We start from the raw sequence: 19817 nt of genomic DNA on the forward strand, positions 1-19817 counted from the left end.
GGTGCTGCATGCGTCCGTCTTCCAGCCCAGCTTTCCGGTAAAGCAAACGAGGTTTTCGGCATGCACCACCCAGAGCGATGCTAGAAGCGATCGGGACGGCTTATAACAAGATGAGATAGTTGCTTGGCGCGATACCCGTCTCACCAGTCTCCTTGCGAGCTTGCCACCATCTTCCGCTGACATCAGAGACTTCGAGAATCTCGTGCTTGGAAAAGCTGATCTCGTTTGCGTCCTCGGGGTTCGCCTCGTAGCTGTAGATGGCCTTTGCCCGGTATGGGTACTCCGTGGGAGGTACTATCTCTCCGTCTGTACCGCCCAGAGCAACAGAATTGGTCTTGGCTTGTGATGCAAATGCTCCACCATTGAGAGCCGAGTTCCGGTTGCCGCCACTTGAGATTCCAGCGACAGGTGATGGGTTCTCGAAGCCATTAAGCTGGGCGGACGTGTACATCTGAGGGGGCTGGACGGAGGTGGATGTCTCGGGACGACCATTAATGCCGTAGGCGCCGGTCATGACTTGTCTGTTCATGGTCGACTCCTTAGCCAAGGAGAAGGAGTCGAGGTAGGCGCGTGGAACGGCGGACGGCGCTGAGCCAAAGTAGAAGATCCAGACAATCTGTGAAGGACGAGAATTAGCAGAGGAACGCAAGCGTTTAGACCAGCGATTGAGAAAAATCGTAGCGCACCGTAACCATCGATAAGAGAATGAAGCCAGCGGCAGCGGCCTCGCTGGCACCGTTCGAAGAGTACACCAAGTTGTTGACGGAGGACGTGGCCAGGACTAGGCCGCAAGCCAGATAGCCAACGATGGCCACACTGTACGTCTGCGTCGTATCCGAAGCGACGACAACGAAGATACCGGGAATGAGGAAGAAATAGAAGACGACGGCCCACCACGTGAAGGTCTTGAAGTCATTTGATGTTTGGATTTGCGCAATGATAGAGGAAATGAAAGAGATGATCCATGCCAGCTAGAACGAACACGGCGGTTAGCAAGACGACAAGAGGAGGTCAGATCCAGGCTGGTTGTGCTCACGGTTGAGATGGAAATGGTGGCCAGCGCAAAGGGGTCGCCGATGATGTTGCCTAGACTGACACCCTTCCGGCTGTTGTACTGGGCGCGAGAGTTCTCCATTTTGCGCAGTGATGGTGAGTATGGCGAGCCGTAAGGGAGCATAAGGAACGGTTGCAGGCACAGTCAAGACGAGGAGGAAGGGGGAGACAAGGTGAGAAACGGGCTGTGTGGAGGCTGGCGCAAGCGGGCAGCACTGAATGGGCAACGCGGCTGATGGTCGAGTGAGAGTGGCAGTGCCGTTTTTTCCTCCAGAAGGGCGGTGGTAGCTAAACTAGTGGATAGTGCCCCCCGTAAAGAATGTATTTTAGTAGATGCGGAAAAGTGGACCGAGCAAAGAAGGGGTTGGCTATTTGGGTGGGAAGATGATCGAGGCTGTCCGGGCGTGTCGGAACGGCAAACAAGGGCTGAAATACTAGAGCTCGGTTGGGGAGGATGTCAATGCTGGCTGAGCGAGTGCACGCCGGGCTTTCTGTCCGTACAGCGAGAGCAGGTGACAAGGATAGGAGGCGGCGCAGGAAGGATCCCAGAGCGAGAGAGAAGCAGCGACGAAGGATGGACAAAGACCCTGCAGGTGGGTAGGCCGAGAACGAACAAGTGAATGGCCAGATGGTTGAGGGAATTAGTGGGGAGCCCGGTCGCGTTTCCTGTCCGGAGTGTTGATGGACTGACTGAGTTGAAAGGGCAAGAACGAAGTGAGTGGTGTCGCCTGCGCAATGCGTTCCTTGTGCACCTTGCTCGCAGGACACAGGCAGTCGGTAAAGAGGTGATCTCTCGTCGGGGGGGTCAAGAAGCGTCTGCCAGCAGGTCCGCCTTTGTTCGTGATCGAAAACGATGAAGTCGGGGAATAAAGAGTCGTGGCAATGTCGCTTTACCAGAACGCTTGCCGTTCCTGAGTATTGACGGTTCAAAGGGACACCGAGTGCGGAATACAGAAAGAAAAGAAGCTTGAAGACGGAAGGGCTTGGAAATAACAGCAGGAGAGCCGGGGGGTGTCACATAAAAGGAGGGATGTGTATTATGGAGTCAACAGTACGAGAGGACGGAGAGGCAGGTGTACTCCGTAAGATGCGAGCAGAGGCTAGGAAGAAAACGGGCAAGATGAGCTAGCTGCAAGGGGAACAATCATGGTAGGGCGAGAAGAACGCAGGAACGATGGACGACTGTGAGGGTCCGTTTTCGTGTGATTGTGCCTGAGCAGACACGCTATCTTGCTTTTGTGCAGAGAAGCCCCATTTTCTCCGGTTTTACGTTTTTATTTTATTTTATTTTTATATACTGTACACGCACTGTTGCGGAACTTCTGCCATCGTTCCAAATAGCTGTCTTTCGACTTTAGTGGACAGACAGTAGAATCTACCGACCAGCTGGCAGATCCCTGTCCGTCATAGCGTGCAATTACATACGACGCACTCCGTAGTGGCGGCCTCTCTGTACGTCGTAGTAAGGGGCTCCTGCGTGTCTGGGGTTCGATGGGCGTGGGGCACTAGCCACGGGCGTCGACAAGTCTATCCACCGTGCGAGAGCGTCGTCTTGGACACGACGCGTTCCTGACGGACAGCCAGGGGCGATCAAATTGGAAAAACACGCGTGGCACAGAAGAGACCCAGATATGCAAGGATGCAGCCGCTGGTTTCAGGGCGGACCTGCGGAAGGCGAGAAATTCCTTTACCGCCTTGCTCTATTAATCTGGCTGACATAAGTTTGGTCTCTCACGTATCGTATCTTACTTCTTTCTTCATTTCGCACGTGTATGTATGTATCATGCCTCATCTGTCCCCGTTAGCCGCCTTGGTCACGCTTTTACATAGTATGCCAAATCAGATTCAACAGGCGATGCTCGTATCTTACTCGTATCTTACAATATCAGCCGCACGCTCCCTTCTCCCTGCATTAGAGCTCTCTCTCCGCCGTGGTTCGGCCAATTGTCGAACAGGCAAATGACGGGAGATGTGCGGCTCGCACACGGATCCCTCGCTTCAAATGCGGGAGTAGGCATGGCCACGTAGTCCGGCATACGGAGGTCCCTACCTAAACTCGTGCCCACCCCCTTCGATGTGACATCGGCAGTATACAGTCTGATTTGCTGTGTGCACGGAGAACAAACTTAGCGATAGACTGATAACAGTTAGCTTAGAGTCCCACTAAGAATTACTGCATATAAGGAAATTACAGCATAATACGTGCTGATAGCTTAGCGAGAATGTACAGTGCACGTAATACTTTATATACTGTAACTTTATGTCTTTATTAGGAAAAGCGGTGAAACAGGGTGGGCATGACTTTTGGTAGGGACCTCCGTACAGGCTATGATAACTTACGTGTACGAGCAACGTACTATATAGGTAAATGCCTGCCTCGGGAATAATGCCGTTCGTCCCATTTTATTACATTTTTACGCGTCCGCTTTGTGAGTGCTTTCCGGAGTGCCCTTATTATCAGCTGGTGTTAGAGATGGGATGTTCTTACTATGTAAGATACGTGTTCCGTAAGATAAGATACTATCTACTTGTAAATCTACAATACTGCACTCCGTAAAGATCAACTTATGTAAACGAGGTCTGATAACAATCAGTTGCAATAACGAAGCGCCCCTTGATATAAACTCTAAACGCCGGACAATAAGTGATATGATGAATACTCGTATCCCGGAGTTGTGGAACTTGTCGAGAAACGGAACGGAAGCTGAAGCACGGCTGCTTTGGTTTGGACAATCCACCTTCCGATTAGCGATTCTTGTGCATTTTGTTTTCATAAGCCAACGTAAAATACGCCTGCAGCCGGACAACGGAAATTGGCAAGACCAATATAACGGGAGAGAAAAGGACCCCGAAAATAAAGAGCCGTTGTCCCATGACCAGTCAACTCTGACTTCGGTTCCCCTCCTTGGTCACGGAGCCCGTTCTGGCCTCCTGTACTCCGTATCTGACATACGACGTAGTGATCTTCAGCTTGGTCGCGCTCAGCCTGCGAGCCGCGGGTTTGCGATCGCCAATCCACGTCATGATGTGCGACTCGTCGTGACGCACCAAAGCCGCCAGGACTCCACTGTTAGTTCTCCATCTGCCGACAGAAGCCCACCGATAACACTTTGGATGTCTTTCGCCCGTTCCTCGTGCATGTGGTCTACATGTACAGAGTAATCACACTTGTTTGGCTGAGCACCTGAAACACATTGCCGTCTCCAATGACACACTATGCACAACAGATTGGCTGTCACTGCAAACCATTGTAACAATTGCGCCCCTATCCGAGAGTTGGTCTCCGCAACAAGCAAACCAACAAATGCCGAGCTTCTTGGAACAACCCTACGGGTTCTCGTGGGATGCCGATTTCGCTCAATACAGATACTGCATCCCTCCAGCACCCACAGTCGCCATTTTCAGGCAGCCAGACATGGAGATGTAAGATACGGAGTACGGGTAGCTTACATCATCAGGCTGTTCCTCTATATATCTTGCCGCATTTACATCTTTCTAAGCCCCAGATATCCATGCGCGCCCAAATTTCTGCCGGCTTTTGCTCCGTACTGTATCTGGCAGCTTTTGTTACCAAAGAGGGGAGGAAGCCGCGCTTTGGAAGCTAGTCAAAGAGGCAATACAAAATCGACTCAGTGTTTTTGAAACTAACCATCGGCGAGGGCACGACCTGGGCGATAATGTATCCGGCACGAACCGCTGGGCATGTCGCGCGACAACTTTTGTGCGAGTAACTGCCGAGTGCCGAGTGCCATATGCTTTCTTCTTCATTCCTCTGCCGTTGCCCTCTGCTCCTTTTCCAGCCGACGTACGCGTCCCTCCATGCGCTGGAAGCGTGCCTCGACGTTGGCCACCTGCTTGGACGAGGCCAGGGCCCGCCGCTCGTAGTGTTGCCGGACAAGGCGCTCGCTGCGGCTTCGGAGCTGGGCGATCTCGGCTTCAAGCGCCCGCTGCGATGCGTCGATTGTCTCCATGCGCGGCACGAGCCCCACGAGCTGGGCACTCAAGGCGGCCTCGGGGACGGGCGTATCGTTCAGGGCGGCGCTCAGGGCGGACGCTGTGGCAGGAAATGCGCTCGCATAACTCAAGACGGTCGCTCGGATGGCATCCGAGTCGAGCTGTGTCGGGGGCAAACCGGGATGCGGAGGCTGGAAGAACGACGGATATGCCCTGTCTACCAGAGCCGGTTAGCTAGGGGGGGAGAAGGGGAGGCCAGCAGCAGTCCGGGACGTACAGATCTTCAGTAGCTCTGCATACACGCGGACGCCCGATATGAGGGAGGCGAACTGGCGTTCCAACTCGGCCAGCGACTCAACGGCCGGCCGTGCCCACAAGTCGGCGTTCTTGGGCGGGCCGTACAGGACGTGCTCGACTCGGCGGAGCCGCGCTTCGAGCAACGCGATCGTGGCCACGCTCGTCTCCTCCGGGCTGTTCTCCATCGTTTTTGGTCAGGCCGCTGGCAGCTTCTGTCCCGGGGTTCTTCTTTTTCATTCGATGCGTAACCACGAACACGCCTAAACAGTTTCGGCGAGACTTTTGCCGGCGCAAGCAACTAGGATCAAGACAGGAAGGAGGCTATTGCGGGCAAGGAGAAGATCATGGGACCCCCCATGTTGTTTTCCAAGAGTCTCCAGGGGATCGGCCAATTTGGTTGCAGTTACTTGATTGCAAGCGGGATACGAGCTTAATTACCCACTAACGCGCTCCGTGCAAGCCTACTTACTATGTACGGAGTACTCGTACTCATACTGCAAAGTCAACAGCAACAAGACAGTGCGGTGAGAAAGACAGCAGGAAGGCTCGTAGAGGCCAGAGCTACGGAGTAGATCTAACGTATATTAGACACTGCATTGCAGTAGGCCCAGAGTATACAGTTGTTAGAGATTTGTTCAAAGATGCAATAGGCGCACTGTCTGACTAATCTTCAAGAAGGGCCGCGTTGCTTTGCCCCTAGCTTGCTAAGGCAATGCCTTAGGCACATAAAATACGAAAGTGGATGCCAATTCTAGCATAAGACTCGTCATCCCGTCGTTCGACGACGCCTTACCGGACGGCCACAGCGGCTGCTGTAGAGACAAAGGCTATTCTGCTGCACTTCCGCCGATTGCCCCAGCCCGAGCTCTGCACCACTTCGTCTAGGCAGCGGGCGATTTCTAACCGAGAGGCTGTAGGTTGAGACAATACTGTTTCTGCCGGAACATCGCCTAGGCACAAGACACCTGCGCCGTCTCTCTGTGGACAAGCCTCCACCGACCTTCCCGCAAACAGACACTGCGGACCATATTTCTGCTTTGCGAGCGATGACGAATTACTCTACCATCTCGGCTGACTCGGGGAGATCAAGTCCTGGCGACATGTCAAGAAGGTATGTCCGCTCTCGTCTCTCTCGTTCAGCTGGAGCATAACGTCTAGATCGATGGCTGACTATGCGTAGCAGACGACGAAGAGGCCGAAGCCCCAAGGGCGGAGGCGGGGAGGCCTCGATGCTCAGCAGCATCATCAACCTCTTGAACACAAGTGCGCCAACCCATGCCGCTCCAAAACTCCAAAACTCCAAATGCTGACGGCTGGTGGGATGTAGTCGTTGGCGCAGGAACCTTGGCAATGCCGGCAGCCATGTCACACATGGGCGTTGTCCTCGGCACCGTCGTCATCATATGGGCCGGCATTACATCCGCCTTTGGCCTCTATCTTCAGTCTCGCTGTGCTCGCTACCTCGACCGTGGACAGGCATCCTTCTTCGCCCTGTCGCAGATAACGTATCCCAATGCCGCTATCGTTTTTGATACGGCGATTGCGATAAAGTGCTTTGGCGTTGGCGTCTCATACTTGATCATCATCGGCGACCTGATGCCGGGTGTGACTCTTGGGTTCAGCAGCCACGCTGCCGATGTGCCCTACCTCGTTGACCGCAACTTCTGGATCACTGTCTTCATCCTATTCATCATCCCTCTCGCTTACCTGCGCCGCCTCGACTCACTCAAGTACACGAGTATTATCGCCCTCGTCGCCATCGGCTACCTCGTCGTCCTGGTCGTCTACCACTTTGCGTCTGACATTCCTACCGACCGTGGTGAAGTCCGTATCATTACGTGGGAAGGCCCGGTCGCCATGCTGCGCAGCTTGCCCGTTGTGGTGTTTGCTTACACATGCCACCAGAACGTACGTTCTCCCACCGACAACCTGCCGGCAACCTGATACGAATGCAATCTAACGTTCTGCAGATGTTTTCCATCCTTAACGAGATCAAGGATACCTCGCCTGCTAGTGTCGCGGGCGTCATTACCACCAGCATCGGCTCAGCTGCCTCGGTTTATATCCTCGTTGCTATCACGGGCTACCTGACCTTTGGAAGCCACGTCATTGGAAACATTGTCGCCATGTGTACGTTGCTAGTGCTTGACAGTCCGCCCTCTCTGTTTTGGTTTATATCGTTTTGCTAATCCTCGGTTCAGACCCCCCTAATATCGCATCGACGATTGGCAAGGCTGCCATAGTTGTCCTCGTCACCTTTAGTGTTCCTCTCCAGGTGCATCCCTGCCGTGCCTCTCTAGACGCCATTCTCAAGTGGCGACCGAACAAGGCGAAACGCAGCCTAGCTTCGTCTGCTAGCAGCAGCGTTATGTTGCCCACTGTGGCCCCCACTGACAGTCACGGATCGCCCGTGGTGCCAATGTCGGATCTGCGCTTTGCGGCTCTCACCACAGTCATCATCATCTTCAGTTACCTCACCGCTCTGAGCATGTCTAGCCTGGACCGCGTGCTTGCTTACATCGGCAGCACAGGCTCTACTTCCATCTCCTTTATCTTGCCCGGCCTTTTCTTTTACAAGATCAGCGACCCAGACAGCATGCACCACCAGCGCCTCATGAAGGAGGACGATGACGCCGAAGCTGAATATGATTCCAGCGACGAAGACACCGAGATCAACCCAGACGAGGCTTCCCTCCTCTCAGGCGTGCCCCGTGGCAGCGACAATGTAGGCGGCTTTCCGTCCCGGCGCCTGCGTAACCGGAAGAAGTGGCGCTGGGATCTGGAGCACCTGGAGCACGGCCTGCTCCGAAAGATGGCTCTCGGCATCGCTATTTACGGCTTCCTTGTGATGATTGTGTGTCTCGTCTTGAACACCTTCTTTGGCGCGTCCCACTAGCCTAAAAGGCAACTGTTCTTGAATCATTTTGCCTTTTTGGGTCATCTCTTGAGCGGGTTTCATATCTCAGGATCTTGATGGCTACAGGCGTTATCGATACTTGTGCTTGTGGCTCTTCCGATTTTGAGGGGGTTTCACCAACGGGAACACGGCAGGGCTCACAATGCCCCTGCAGCAGCAACGGATTCTGTGGCTTGGGGAATACGAAATCTGGTGCTTATGACGGACACCTTCCCATTAGCTCATTACACATCCCGTCTTACCTTTCAGGGTATGCGTTTCGCACCTTTTTAATAGTCCCCACTGCATTGTAGCGTCGAGGCTGCGGTAGGACGATTTCGGCTTTGCTTCCGACGATGCCGTTCTTCCGGTGGTTAGACGACATTCATCACCGTTAGACATGAACTCGGTAAACTCATTATGGCAATTGCCTGTGTAAGTATTTAAGAGGTGCTCGGAGTGTCTTAATCGCCGCAACGATGAACTTTTCCAGATTTGCCTGGCACGTCGCTGTTTACATGCGGGTTTGTATTTGAAGCTCTATAATGGTAGATCTATTTAATACCGTTCTGTTCGGCGAACATGTTCAAATGGAAGCTTATTTTCGCTCACCATGGCTGCACCACGCGTATGGAGATATATTCAACCTGATATGTTGCTTTTTCACACGCAACTATCATGGAAATGTCTGCATTGGAACACAACTCTGTCAAGGTTCAAGACACATCAGCAGGTTTCCTATATCGACTTTGGGAGTTCACCTGTCCCCCCAGGGACACGGCATCATTACACACGAGATGTAACTGTGTTTTGTAAATGTCTGGCTTTGCATGCAATCACCTTGTCACAGTCTCTTTCACCTTGTTAGGCAGGATTTGCACTACGCAGCATGACCGCTAAGCCAAGCAGTCTTCGTTGCCTAAGCCCTTGTTTTGTGCCGCCTTCGCCATCGTTCCTTCCTTTTTCAGTTTCGGAAAACAATTCGGTTGTCAAAAGCCAAAAAGGACGAGAAATTTTAAAAAAAAAACAAGAAAACAAACAAAACACAAGGGCAGACCCGCCAGCAGCCCATCTCTTCTTCCGCTTTACCAAATAGACCCCCATCTTTCTTTGACTACACCTCAAGATTACGTCAATAAACTTCTCCGTCACATTGAATAGCTTCTGGCATTATCTCTCATTTTGTGGCTACATCTAGAGAGCAGTTTGAATCTCACACTTGTTTTCTTTCATTTGTTCCTAAACCGGGCATTGCCATATTTCACAAGATAATATCAGCCAGACAGGCCGGCCCGTGGAGATAGACGACAAGATGCATATCCTGGCCTCCCTGGGTCTCCTTGCAGCATTGGCTATAGGAGTCATTTCTCAGGATGCGGCCCCATTCTGGATGGAGAGTATTGCTCACAGTGGAGTAGCAGCTTTCAACCCAGATAAGAGCTATGTCGTATTCCGAAATGTGAAAGACTACGGCGCGAAAGGCGACGGAGGTAAGTGCAGAGTATACAGGAAACATTAGCAAGCAGGCATGAAAGCTAGTACTGAAAGCTCGTGTGTAAATTAGTGACGGATGATACTGCTGCCATCAACCTGGCTATTAGCTCGGGCGGCAGATGTGGAGGGCCAACAGATTGTGTTGGATCGACGACCACTCCAGCCGTGGTCTATTTTCCACCAGGGTTAGAAACCCAAATTTCCATATCAGCAAGGCCGTGAATACTGACAGGAAAAAAGGACATACATGATTTCATCCTCCATCATAGATTACTACTACACGCAGATTATTGGTGACCCCAGAGATATGCCAACCATTAAAGCTACAGCTGGGTTCATTGCAAACATCATTGGAATGCTAGATGGGGACCTTTATGTGAGCGGAAAACTCAAATATACCTCGACCAATGTCTTCTTCCGGCAGTTACGCAACATTCGCTTCGACACAACTTCTGTCCCTGGTTCTGTGACTGCCGTTCACTGGCCCTCAGCTCAAGCCACGTCAATTCAAAATTGCGTCTTCGTCCTCTCTCCAGATCCGAGCAAACACCACACCGGAATATTCATGGAAGAAGGAAGTGGGGGATTCCTCAACGACTTGGTCTTCTATGGTGGTGAATATGGTTGTCAGCTGGGCAGCCAGCAGTTTACTATGCGCAATCTGACATTCTTCAACGCACAGACAGCTATTTTCCAGATATGGAACTGGTCATGGACGTACAAGTCAATTTACGTGTATAACTGCCAAATTGGACTCAACATGAGTGGACCCGTCGTTGGCTCTGTGGCGATACTCGATTCTGGCTTTTACAATACACCTACGGGAATCATCTCCGGGCGCTCGCCATCAACCCAGGAAAATCCCGGCGCCGGCTCGCTTGTTTTAGAAAATGTTGTCTTTCGCAATGTCGATACTGCCGTCGTCGCACCACAAGGAACAGTGGTTAACGGGAACCCTTCAGGTTCTATTGTGCAGAAAGGATTTGCATTTGTCCGTATATCCATTTTCCGACGTAGCCGAAGAGCATACTGCTCTCAACTAAGGCAACCAAATAGTGGCTAACACACGTACCAGGGAAATTTATACGCACCAACAGGGCCGAGTGTTTACCAATCTTTTGATGAAGCATACTTTCCAGAGTTGAGAAGCCTTAAAATGGGCGGCAAGTACTTAGAGAGGTCGAAGCCCCAGTATGAAAATGTTGCATCCAGCAATTTCTTGACTGCACGGGCATTTGGTGCAAAAGGAGACGGGGTCACGGATGACACAGCAGCACTAAATGCTTTGTTCCTCAACGCTTCGGCTGCATTCTCTCATAGTATTGCATTTGTTGATGCTGGTTACTATTTGGTTACCGACACTGTGCGTATTCCACCAAACGTTCGCATCGTTGGGGAAGCACTGGCTGCTGTCATCATGGGCTCTGGGGCCAAATTCGAAAAAATGAGCGCACCTTATCCAGTTGTTCAAGTTGGGAGGCCCGGAGAGAAGGGTTACGTCGAATGGTCGGACATGATTGTCTCGACGCAAGGCCCAACCGCCGGAGCTGTGCTCATCGAGTACAACTTGGAGACACAGACTGGGCCATGTGCAGCTATTTACCCGCCGTCCGGAATGTGGGATGTTCATGTGCGAGTTGGCGGTTTTGCTGGGTCCCAGTTGCAGGTATCACAATGCGGCAAAACTCCCCAGCTAGCAAATTATGTCAACCCAGCTTGCGTGGCAGCATACCTGAGTATGCATATCACCCCTTTCGCAACCAACCTATACCTTGAAAATAATTGGTTCTGGGTTGCCGATCACGATATTGAAGACCCTCAAGGTGCCCAGATTTCAGTTTTCGGTGGTCGCGGCCTGTTGATCGAATCACAGAAGGGTCATATTTGGCTTGTCGGTACAGCCGCTGAACATCATGTCAAGTACCAATACCAATTGGTCAAAACACACGATATTTGGATGGGGTTGATACAGACTGAAGCACCATACTTTCAACCCAACCCAACTGCACCAGCACCATTCGATTTGGTTGACTCGAATCTTCACGACCCCGATTTTGTCTCTGACTGTGCAGCTGAAAGCAGTGCTACTGCACAATTGCCCGGAAGCCCACCATGTGCCATGGCGTGGGGCTTGCGGATTGTCGATTCTCAAAACATCAGTATCTATGGGGCTGGCCTTTACTCATTCTTTAACAACTACGACACCTCGTGTAGTGCTCCAGGAAATGGAGAGCACTGCCAAGCGCGCATGGTATATGTTGGCGTGTCCGAAAATAGAACCAACGGTATTGCAACGAAAAAACAGGCCAAGTTCGATTCAGGGAGTGCTAGTACAGGAAATGTCGATGGCGCTGTTGTGCTGCTGAACGACACATCTGATTCAGCTACTTGGAATATGGCAGGTATCGAGATATACAACCTCAACACACTCGGCACAGTCAGCATGATAAACCGCCAAGGTGCAGATGTGGCGTTGTACCACGAGAACATCGCTGGCTACACGTCATGTGTAGTACTATTCAAATTTTGGCAGAACGAGACCTCAAGCGAGGCCATGCCAGTTTCACACAGAGCCGCAAATTCAGCATCTCTACGACTGGCGGTGGTCGCAACCAATTTCTCTACGAATTTTGCATGCAACGAAGACCCGAACCAGCTCTGTAGTGAGAAAAAGTCACATAAGCTGCCATATCGGGTACTGCATGCGCCGAAGCCGGATGAGGTGGCCCGAAGCATTCTGCCTGTCTTGGACGGAGTTCCTAGACCTTTTAAGACCAGCGAAGGTAACAACACGAGCAATGCGACGGTTCACGAACATGCCAACGTTGCCCGTGACAGTGTGCTGCAATTGACTACCGACGCGTCCACTTCTGGAAGTTCTGAAATGGGTACTTCAATCCTTACGCTCTCACCAACGCTTAGCGCACATTTTCCTGCTCCTCTACCTTCACAGACAGATTGCGACTTTGACTACGCCTGGTGAAGATTGGTTTTTCAATGGGGACGAGGTGATCGCGCGGTGGCTATGCTGCGATCGTGCTGAAGAGAACAGTAGGCAACATGTAGCCGTTCATAACGCAGACTTGATATGTGTCGCGTTTGGAACCTGTTTTGTTATTGGTCCAAAATCGTCGCTCGATCTTCGTGCAAGACGGACAGGGAGAACTAATGGGGCGAGAATAACGATGATACTTCGCAATCACGCTATCATTTGTCACCTGGGGAAGAAACTGTCGGTACTCGGCTCGACTTTCAGACAGTCTGTTGATAATTTCAGATTCAAATAGTTATTACAGTGCCATTCCGCTGCCTCGATCATTACCTAAAGTTCGTAGCAAATACACATACATGGGAATTAGCCAGCCAAATCAAACCCACAGAACACGCAGTCACACATTCATCAACAGAGACCATGAAAACGCGAAATCACAAAAGCGCAACGCTGAGACTTGGTGAAGGCACAAAGAAGCATAGGAACGTAAATTTGGGAATCAATCATCAAATAAATAGTAAAGCCGCTCATCGTTTTGAAATATAAATCTCCTCCGCCCCCGAATTTTACTTTACAGACGTCCGTCTTTTCGCCCGCTCGCCCGGGCGGGTGATATGGGGAATAGAAAATGATAAAAAGTGAAGAGAAGTGACCAAAAGTAGGGCACGGGGTATCGGAATACCTGGTTGAACCAGGTCGATGAAAGTAAAAAAAAAGCTGATTGAGAGAAGAAGAGGAAGCAAGATAGAGAAATGGCAAGAAGGACGGACATGCAAGGGGCTGGGCGTGCGAGAGTGGTTGAAATAGGAGAGGTATCCTAGTACTGTTCATCGGATGGAGATCTGAGAGAGGTTTTGATTGCGAAGAGAACAAAACTACAGACCGGGTCCATAGGACCTAAAGATAAGCTTCGGTCAGAAGTGGTCGATGGCTGCCGAGCCAGCGGGTGATAGAGGGACGATGCATGCAACGACATTGATTTGCCTCGATTTGTGGTAGGAGAGCAAAGACAACGGATCAACACCTGGCTTCTCTGGTCGGAGATGTAGGTTGCACCATACTCTAGTTGACCGCCTCTTGTTGAGATGGTGGCGAGGCCGCGCTCGCGCTTGTGTCGACTTGAAGGAAGGAAGCGTGGAGAGTAAAACACAGACGTAGGGGCCAGCACGCCCAGGACGTTATGCGTGCTGACAGATTCGTTTGCGGGAAGAGTTTTGAACATGAAGGACAAAGGAAAATGGTGAGCTGATGTTCCGCATCGACGATCTCGGCGTAAAGACGTGTAACGTTTCGAATTGTCAAGTATAGCAAGCTGGCCTATAGCAAAGCAGCCACGGCCATACCTGCAACACCAACGAAGGCGGCACCCATGATGGAGGCAGCGTTATGTGCAGAAGCAGCACCGCTCTTGATTGAGGTCGTAGCGACTGCCGCAGCACCAGAGGTGGAGCTGGATGCAAGGTTGACAGTTGGGGTTGCCGAAGAGGCGTAGAAGCTGGCGGTGCCGTTGGCGGTGCCGTTGGCGGCGCTGCTGACGATGGCGGTGCCGGTGCCGGTGCTAGTGCTGATAGTGGAGGCGACGTATGAGCTGGTGCTGTTGGCCGACTGCGTCCAGATGGCGGTCGTCGTCGCAACGATGCGCTTGAGCGTGACGGTCTGAGTCAGCGTGCTCACGGCAGTCTGGGTGGTGGCCGCCTGCGCGTCGACGACGGCGAGGAGCGGCAGAAGAAGCGCGGACGCGATGGTAGTGATGTGCATTATTGCGGTTTGTAAAGGGGTGCCTGAGGATTTGGGATTTCCAGTGTTGGGCAGCGTGGAGCGGATGGGTTTTTGTTTTGCAAAAGCGAAAGAAGCGAAGCGATTTGTGTACTTTGATCTAGCAAAGAAAGCAGTCGTAACTTTAAACGGTTCGCGAGTGAGCAAATACCAGACTTTGCCAACGAAGCCTTGTGATGTACGGTGACGAAGGATAGGGGGAAAAGCAGGGAAAGCAGTGGCAGGAACGGAGTTTGAGACGAGCGAGGAATAAAACAGGACGAGACGTGATAATAACGGTGTAAGAGACGTGAAGGAAAGCCCACGATGGCGACGGACCCACACCCCCCTCTACGGAGAGGAGCCAAAAAGTAAGTAAGCCTCTGGGGGGGGAACAGACTACGCGTAGTGGGTCGCACTTGTCCTTTTACCCTGTCGAACGACATTATGCAACGGGGCAATTAGCGCTAGCGCACGTTAAGCTGGAGGAAAGGGTAAGGCCTTGCCGCCTACGAGAACTCGTAAGATACGTATGCGCGCGTGTCATATCTTACATAGTACTCGTACTTGCCCAGAGAGCGAAATGTACCGCAGAGCTCATTTCGCACAAATCCCCACTGCGATTTGCGGCCTCCCTACGAAGTAAGGTGGTTTTACTGAGGAGAACGTTGCTTTCTGCCCCTCTTTCGCCCATGTTTCGTTTTACCCTATTCACACATCTGTAGGAGATGAGATTGCTGGTTCCTGAACGGCCCGTGCTGTGGTCGCACCTGTCCTTCTTCACACAGGCCCTGGCCGCCCTTTGGACGGCCTCTTCTCAGCCACCAGGCCAGCCTATCGCAATCGGGAAGGATTTGGGATGCATCATGAAACTCGTCGGATTTATTTTTACTTTCAGCGCTGTGCTCCCCGACGGGGATGTTGTAGCCAAGGACAAAGGTCAGGGGCTGTCTCTCTGTCTGGCCTCTCTGACGTACATAGTTGTCATTCTTCGCTAGTATACGTGAGGATGTCGGACTCGGCGCTCGGCCATTCACATTTCGAAACTGGCCGATCATTGACAACGTACTGCTCTTATCTGGGCGCTCATCAAATTAACAGCGCGCCAATCTCATCGGTGAGGCCTCTGGAGGGAAAGAGCGCCGGGCACGTACTCGTAATTTCCCCCCAAGGGGTCGCGTGGTCGAACGTGACCAGTTTCATTCACTTCACTGGAGGAAAGCGGCTCGATGGCAACTGGGGGTTGACCGGGGCAATTTAAGGTCAAATAATGTCTTGCGCCCCCAAGTCCAGAGTACTTGTAAAGCACGCTTGAATATGTGCCATTTTATGTACGACTACATTGGAGTTATGGACATCTTAGCGCGATTGAGCTCTGTACCTTACGCTTCTCCGAATACGGATAGTCGCCCTTGCGTAGCGAATATTACGTTGGGCAACTTCCCGTTATGGTGTACCGCCTGTCGCGCTTTCCTGTAATGATTGCACTCGTAGCGCGCTGCGACTTTTCTTTTTCTTTCCCTTGAGTACGGAGTAATACGAGTATGCTTAGGATGAGCCACCGGGCCAATTGCGCTGTTCCTGGCTTGTGTACTGTCGTCGCTAGCAGCGACATTAATGATTTCATCGAGTGGCGTGATGGCTAGACAAAATGCAGAATCTCACGGATGGCCGGTGCGCGGGGTAAGGCGCACTGGCACCAACGGGAAATGAGGACCGGAAAAAAACGGATTTGACGCATGGGCCGTTGATGAAATGGCTCTCGAGGGAAAAGGCCCTCGCAGATTGCCACTTCGGCCATGCTTAGTTGCGTTGGCCTGCATACGAGTGCCGTTCTCGTGCAGCTTGCGGTATACGTGCTTCTCGGTCACATTTCCAAGAAGTTTTTCAGTATTTTTCAGTGAGACGTGTGCCTTTGAATGCCGAAGCCTGTCGACTTGGAATTGGCATTTGGACGCGAAAAATCAATTGTGCGATTTTCGTTCAGAGCTGCGATTAAGCTTTGGGAAGTGAGACAATAACAAGAAACGGTCATGTGCTGGAATGTCGGTGCGCTGTCTCCAGCATCTTTCCAGGTCTTGGTACGTATTACATAGTAGCATTTTGGCCCCCGGCCCAGAAATGCTAATCGCAAGCCCTAAATTTCGGACTGTTCTCTCGCTGATCGGCTGTTGTATTTTGCAATCTTATCGAGCATGCATGCTGCCAAGAGTCCATCTGCCGCTTCAGATCCGCCAAATTTATGGATTTGCACACCCAAAACGCAAATTCGATTGTGGCGACAGGACTCTTCTGGGGCTCATCTTCTTGCAACCTCTGTTTTGCTCCGTACGGAGTACTCGTTACAGGATTCGTGGCTCCGCAATGTCAATCCAAAACAGTTTCAGATAAATGAACATCTATTCATGCTGATGTGCGATCGACGCAGCTGCGAAACATGCATGCGATAATCTCTATCTGGCAGACAGCCCCTGTGCCGTGGTAACGGAGACGACTCATGCCCACAGCCAAAGAAGCTGTAGCAACAGACTGCAGGTAAATCCATACCTGTTCGCCTTGCTATGAGCCTAGGGAACAACCGCACGTGACATATCACGATCTGTCTCCTGCTTTACCGCCCTCCTTGCCTGGACTGCTCGAGGTGCTGCTATCCACGGTGTAATCGACCTCCAATTTGTCCGTCGAAACAACGCCGGTATTCGAAGCAATAGCGTATAGGAGTTCCACACAGGAATCAGCGTCAACTTTTGTTGAAGAACGAATAGGACAAATTCCCAGCTAATGGCTCATATATGCATTGTCAGTTGTCAAGAAATAGACGAGATTGTGAAGAAATACCTGGCTTGGCTGGAGTATCGACGGCGGAGACGAATATTGCATTTCCGTGTCCGTGCAGGGCAGAAAAGAGGTAATTGTGCAAGCGTATAGGACTGTCTCCGTGATGACCATGTATACAGTGCTTTTCTCCATCCTGGTAACTGTAAGCTTTGAAAACTGTGGCTCTGCTGTTACCGTGTCTGTGACGGTCTCCGTGTCTGTATAGGAGCTACTTAAGGTAAGATGAACTTCGATAGTCTCTGTGGTCGTCATGACATCGACAGGAATGATTGTATTAGCTGTCTGTGAGTTTTGAAGAGCGACAGCACCTAGAACAACAGCGCCACCGAGAGCCAGCACCACTATGCTGGCCAGCACCCGAGACATCATAGAGAAAGCAGGCTTGTTTTCGAGCATAAATGTGTTTTGTAGTGAACAAACAAGTTGTAAAGGATGGGCGAAGAGTAGTTGTGGTGCATGTATGGTGGTCGGGAGGTACTATATTCTAAATCGATTATCTAGTTTGTAGCACTTTCCGCATTGCCCACTTGCATCACTTCCTCGAGACACTATACAGTTAGTTGACTCGTAGTGAGAAGGCAGATATATTTGTACAACACAAGCCCGACTTCGTCAAGCAGGCCTATGCATCTAGAGACCGAGCATATCGCTGGTATTGATTAGCCCACACATCTTACATATCTCCCATTCGCACATCGAACCTGGCGAATGTGCATTAGCCTATGTGGAAAGAACACCTGGCATCGATACCCGGGCAAAGTTCTATGCGGGCACCGTTGTTTGTTCTCTGGGCAATTGTGCGAGTGGGTGGGTACATGGATTCCATGTTGCAGCGCTACGGGTTGAACCGTTTGTGGGGTAGTGACATAGCGTCTGCAGTTGCAGGTATAACTACAATGCAACGAGGCTAGCACTGGGACGGACAGCATGCGGAACTCGGGCGAGGTGCAGAGGCAGAGACGACCTTGAGTTTTAGAAACCCGAAAACTCAAAGGGTGAAGATGCCGACGCAAGGGAGCATGACTAGTGAGGTCATCTTAGATGTAGTCGATGCCGATGCCTAGACACGTTCGATATGCATATGTAAGAAAATACCTAGCAAAGAGACAGATGGGACTGAAGCCAACCATGCCGTCATCAGCAGGCTACTTAGTAGAAAGGAGCCTAGTTCCGTACATGGTAGGAGCGACAAGCCCGAATGCGACTGCCTTCCCCGCATATAAAGCCCAACCTTCGGTATCAGAAGCTATGTTTCCCCTCATATCGATTTTTGCACACAGATACTCAGACACACAGACACATCAGCGTATTTGTATCAGCCCTTCTAATCACGATGATGCTGCCGACCCTTCCGGCGGTGTTACGGCAGCCTCTTGCCAGCCTGGGCAGTGCGGCATGGACCGCCGTTGCCGGCACGGTGGCCGCGTACGGTGCGAGCAAGCTGTTGAACAGCCTGGTGCTCGGCAACCCGCTGGTGTCGGCTGGCCGGTCGTGGGACTGGACCAAGGAGATTGTGCTAATTACGGGCGGCAGCAGCGGCATCGGGCGGGCGATGGTGGACGCGTTTGTGCAGTACAATGTCCGAGTGGTCGTGCTGGACCAGCATCTGCCGGACGCGAAGAGGCCCTTTCCCGAGGGCGTGACGTTCTACGCGGTCGACCTGACGGCAGAGGAGCATGTGCACACGGTTGCCGAGTGGGTGCGGCACGACGTCGGCGACCCGACGGTGCTGATCAACAACGCGGGCATCACGAATGGGGGGAAGTCGCTGTTCGAGCTGACAGCCGACGAGGTGCGGCGAGTGTTTGGCGTCAACGCGATTGCGCCGATGACGATGGTGCGCGAGTTCGTGCCAGCTATGGCAGCGCGCGACCACGGCCATGTCGTGACGATGGCCAGCATGGCCAGTTTCGTCGTCATCGCCGGCAACGTCGACTACAGCTGCACCAAGGCGTCCGTGATGGCACTACACGAGGGCCTCACGCAGGACCTCCGGCACCGCTACAATGCGAGGAGCGTGCGGACGACGTATGTTCTGTCGGTGCTTTGTACTTTTGTGTGGTGTGTTGCTAACAGGTCAGAATCGTCCATCCCCTCTGGACACAGACACCGCTGCTTGGGGGCCTGACAGAGACAAGGGACTTTAACGATCATGTCTTGAAACCAGAGACTGTTGCCCTCGCCGTGGTCAAACAGGTGCTCAGCGGCTGCAGCGGCCAGATTGTCCTGCCCCGGGCTATCTCTTGGGTGTCTATGATCCGGTCCTTTCCCTTTTGGCTGCAAGAGCGGATGCGAGACTCCAAAGCCGATACTTTGAGAGCCTTGGCGACGTGATGAGGGCTCTTCTGGCGTCAACACACACGGTACTTGCTTAGCATACTGTGTTGTATATGATGTTGTCTGCCATCAGCCCCTGATAAATACTGCCTAGTCACTGCAAAGGAAATTTATTGTGGCACAGGCATGATCCTTGGTCACATGGGGGAACTCGCGTATGGAAGCAGACTCGTTAACTTGAGCCACTGTAGTGCTATAAAA

At 51.9% G+C, this 19817-nt stretch overlaps 6 protein-coding genes across 6 annotated transcripts; 3 read left to right on the forward strand and 3 right to left on the reverse strand.

Annotated features, from left to right (window-relative positions):
- Nucleotides 1-100: 100 nt before the first annotated feature.
- CMQ_5017 (high osmolarity signaling protein) lies at nucleotides 101-1135 on the reverse strand (the record flags this gene model as incomplete). Its single annotated transcript, XM_014315953.1, has 3 exons — nucleotides 101-616; nucleotides 687-971; nucleotides 1037-1135. 3 exons carry the CDS (start codon nucleotides 1133-1135, stop codon nucleotides 101-103), a joined length of 900 nt encoding a protein of 299 aa, XP_014171428.1.
- A 3682-nt stretch (nucleotides 1136-4817) lies between these two features.
- On the reverse strand, nucleotides 4818-5489 carry CMQ_4926 (nuclear distribution protein; the record flags this gene model as incomplete). The annotated part of the gene is made up of 2 exons (XM_014315862.1): nucleotides 4818-5224; nucleotides 5285-5489. The coding sequence occupies 2 exons, from the start codon at nucleotides 5487-5489 to the stop codon at nucleotides 4818-4820; spliced, it is 612 nt and encodes a 203-aa protein (XP_014171337.1).
- Nucleotides 5490-6350: 861 nt separating this feature from the next.
- CMQ_4935 (amino acid transporter) lies at nucleotides 6351-8200 on the forward strand (the record flags this gene model as incomplete). The annotated part of the gene is made up of 5 exons (XM_014315871.1): nucleotides 6351-6415; nucleotides 6488-6567; nucleotides 6632-7212; nucleotides 7275-7434; nucleotides 7506-8200. The coding sequence occupies 5 exons, from the start codon at nucleotides 6351-6353 to the stop codon at nucleotides 8198-8200; spliced, it is 1581 nt and encodes a 526-aa protein (XP_014171346.1).
- Nucleotides 8201-9512: 1312 nt separating this feature from the next.
- On the forward strand, nucleotides 9513-12677 carry CMQ_5004 (beta-glucanase; the record flags this gene model as incomplete). Its single annotated transcript, XM_014315940.1, has 3 exons — nucleotides 9513-9690; nucleotides 9964-10664; nucleotides 10770-12677. 3 exons carry the CDS (start codon nucleotides 9513-9515, stop codon nucleotides 12675-12677), a joined length of 2787 nt encoding a protein of 928 aa, XP_014171415.1.
- Nucleotides 12678-14003: 1326 nt separating this feature from the next.
- CMQ_5079 (uncharacterized protein) lies at nucleotides 14004-14444 on the reverse strand (the record flags this gene model as incomplete). The annotated part of the gene is made up of 1 exon (XM_014316015.1): nucleotides 14004-14444. One exon carries the CDS (start codon nucleotides 14442-14444, stop codon nucleotides 14004-14006), a length of 441 nt encoding a protein of 146 aa, XP_014171490.1.
- Nucleotides 14445-18612: 4168 nt separating this feature from the next.
- Nucleotides 18613-19613, forward strand: CMQ_5081 (short chain dehydrogenase reductase; the record flags this gene model as incomplete). Its single annotated transcript, XM_014316017.1, has 2 exons — nucleotides 18613-19320; nucleotides 19386-19613. 2 exons carry the CDS (start codon nucleotides 18613-18615, stop codon nucleotides 19611-19613), a joined length of 936 nt encoding a protein of 311 aa, XP_014171492.1.
- Between the last annotated feature and the right edge of the window lie 204 nt (nucleotides 19614-19817).

The sequence above is a fragment of the Grosmannia clavigera genome, assembly GCF_000143105.1.
Source record: "Grosmannia clavigera kw1407 unplaced genomic scaffold GCSC_160, whole genome shotgun sequence".
Classification (NCBI taxonomy): domain Eukaryota; kingdom Fungi; phylum Ascomycota; class Sordariomycetes; order Ophiostomatales; family Ophiostomataceae; genus Leptographium; species Leptographium clavigerum.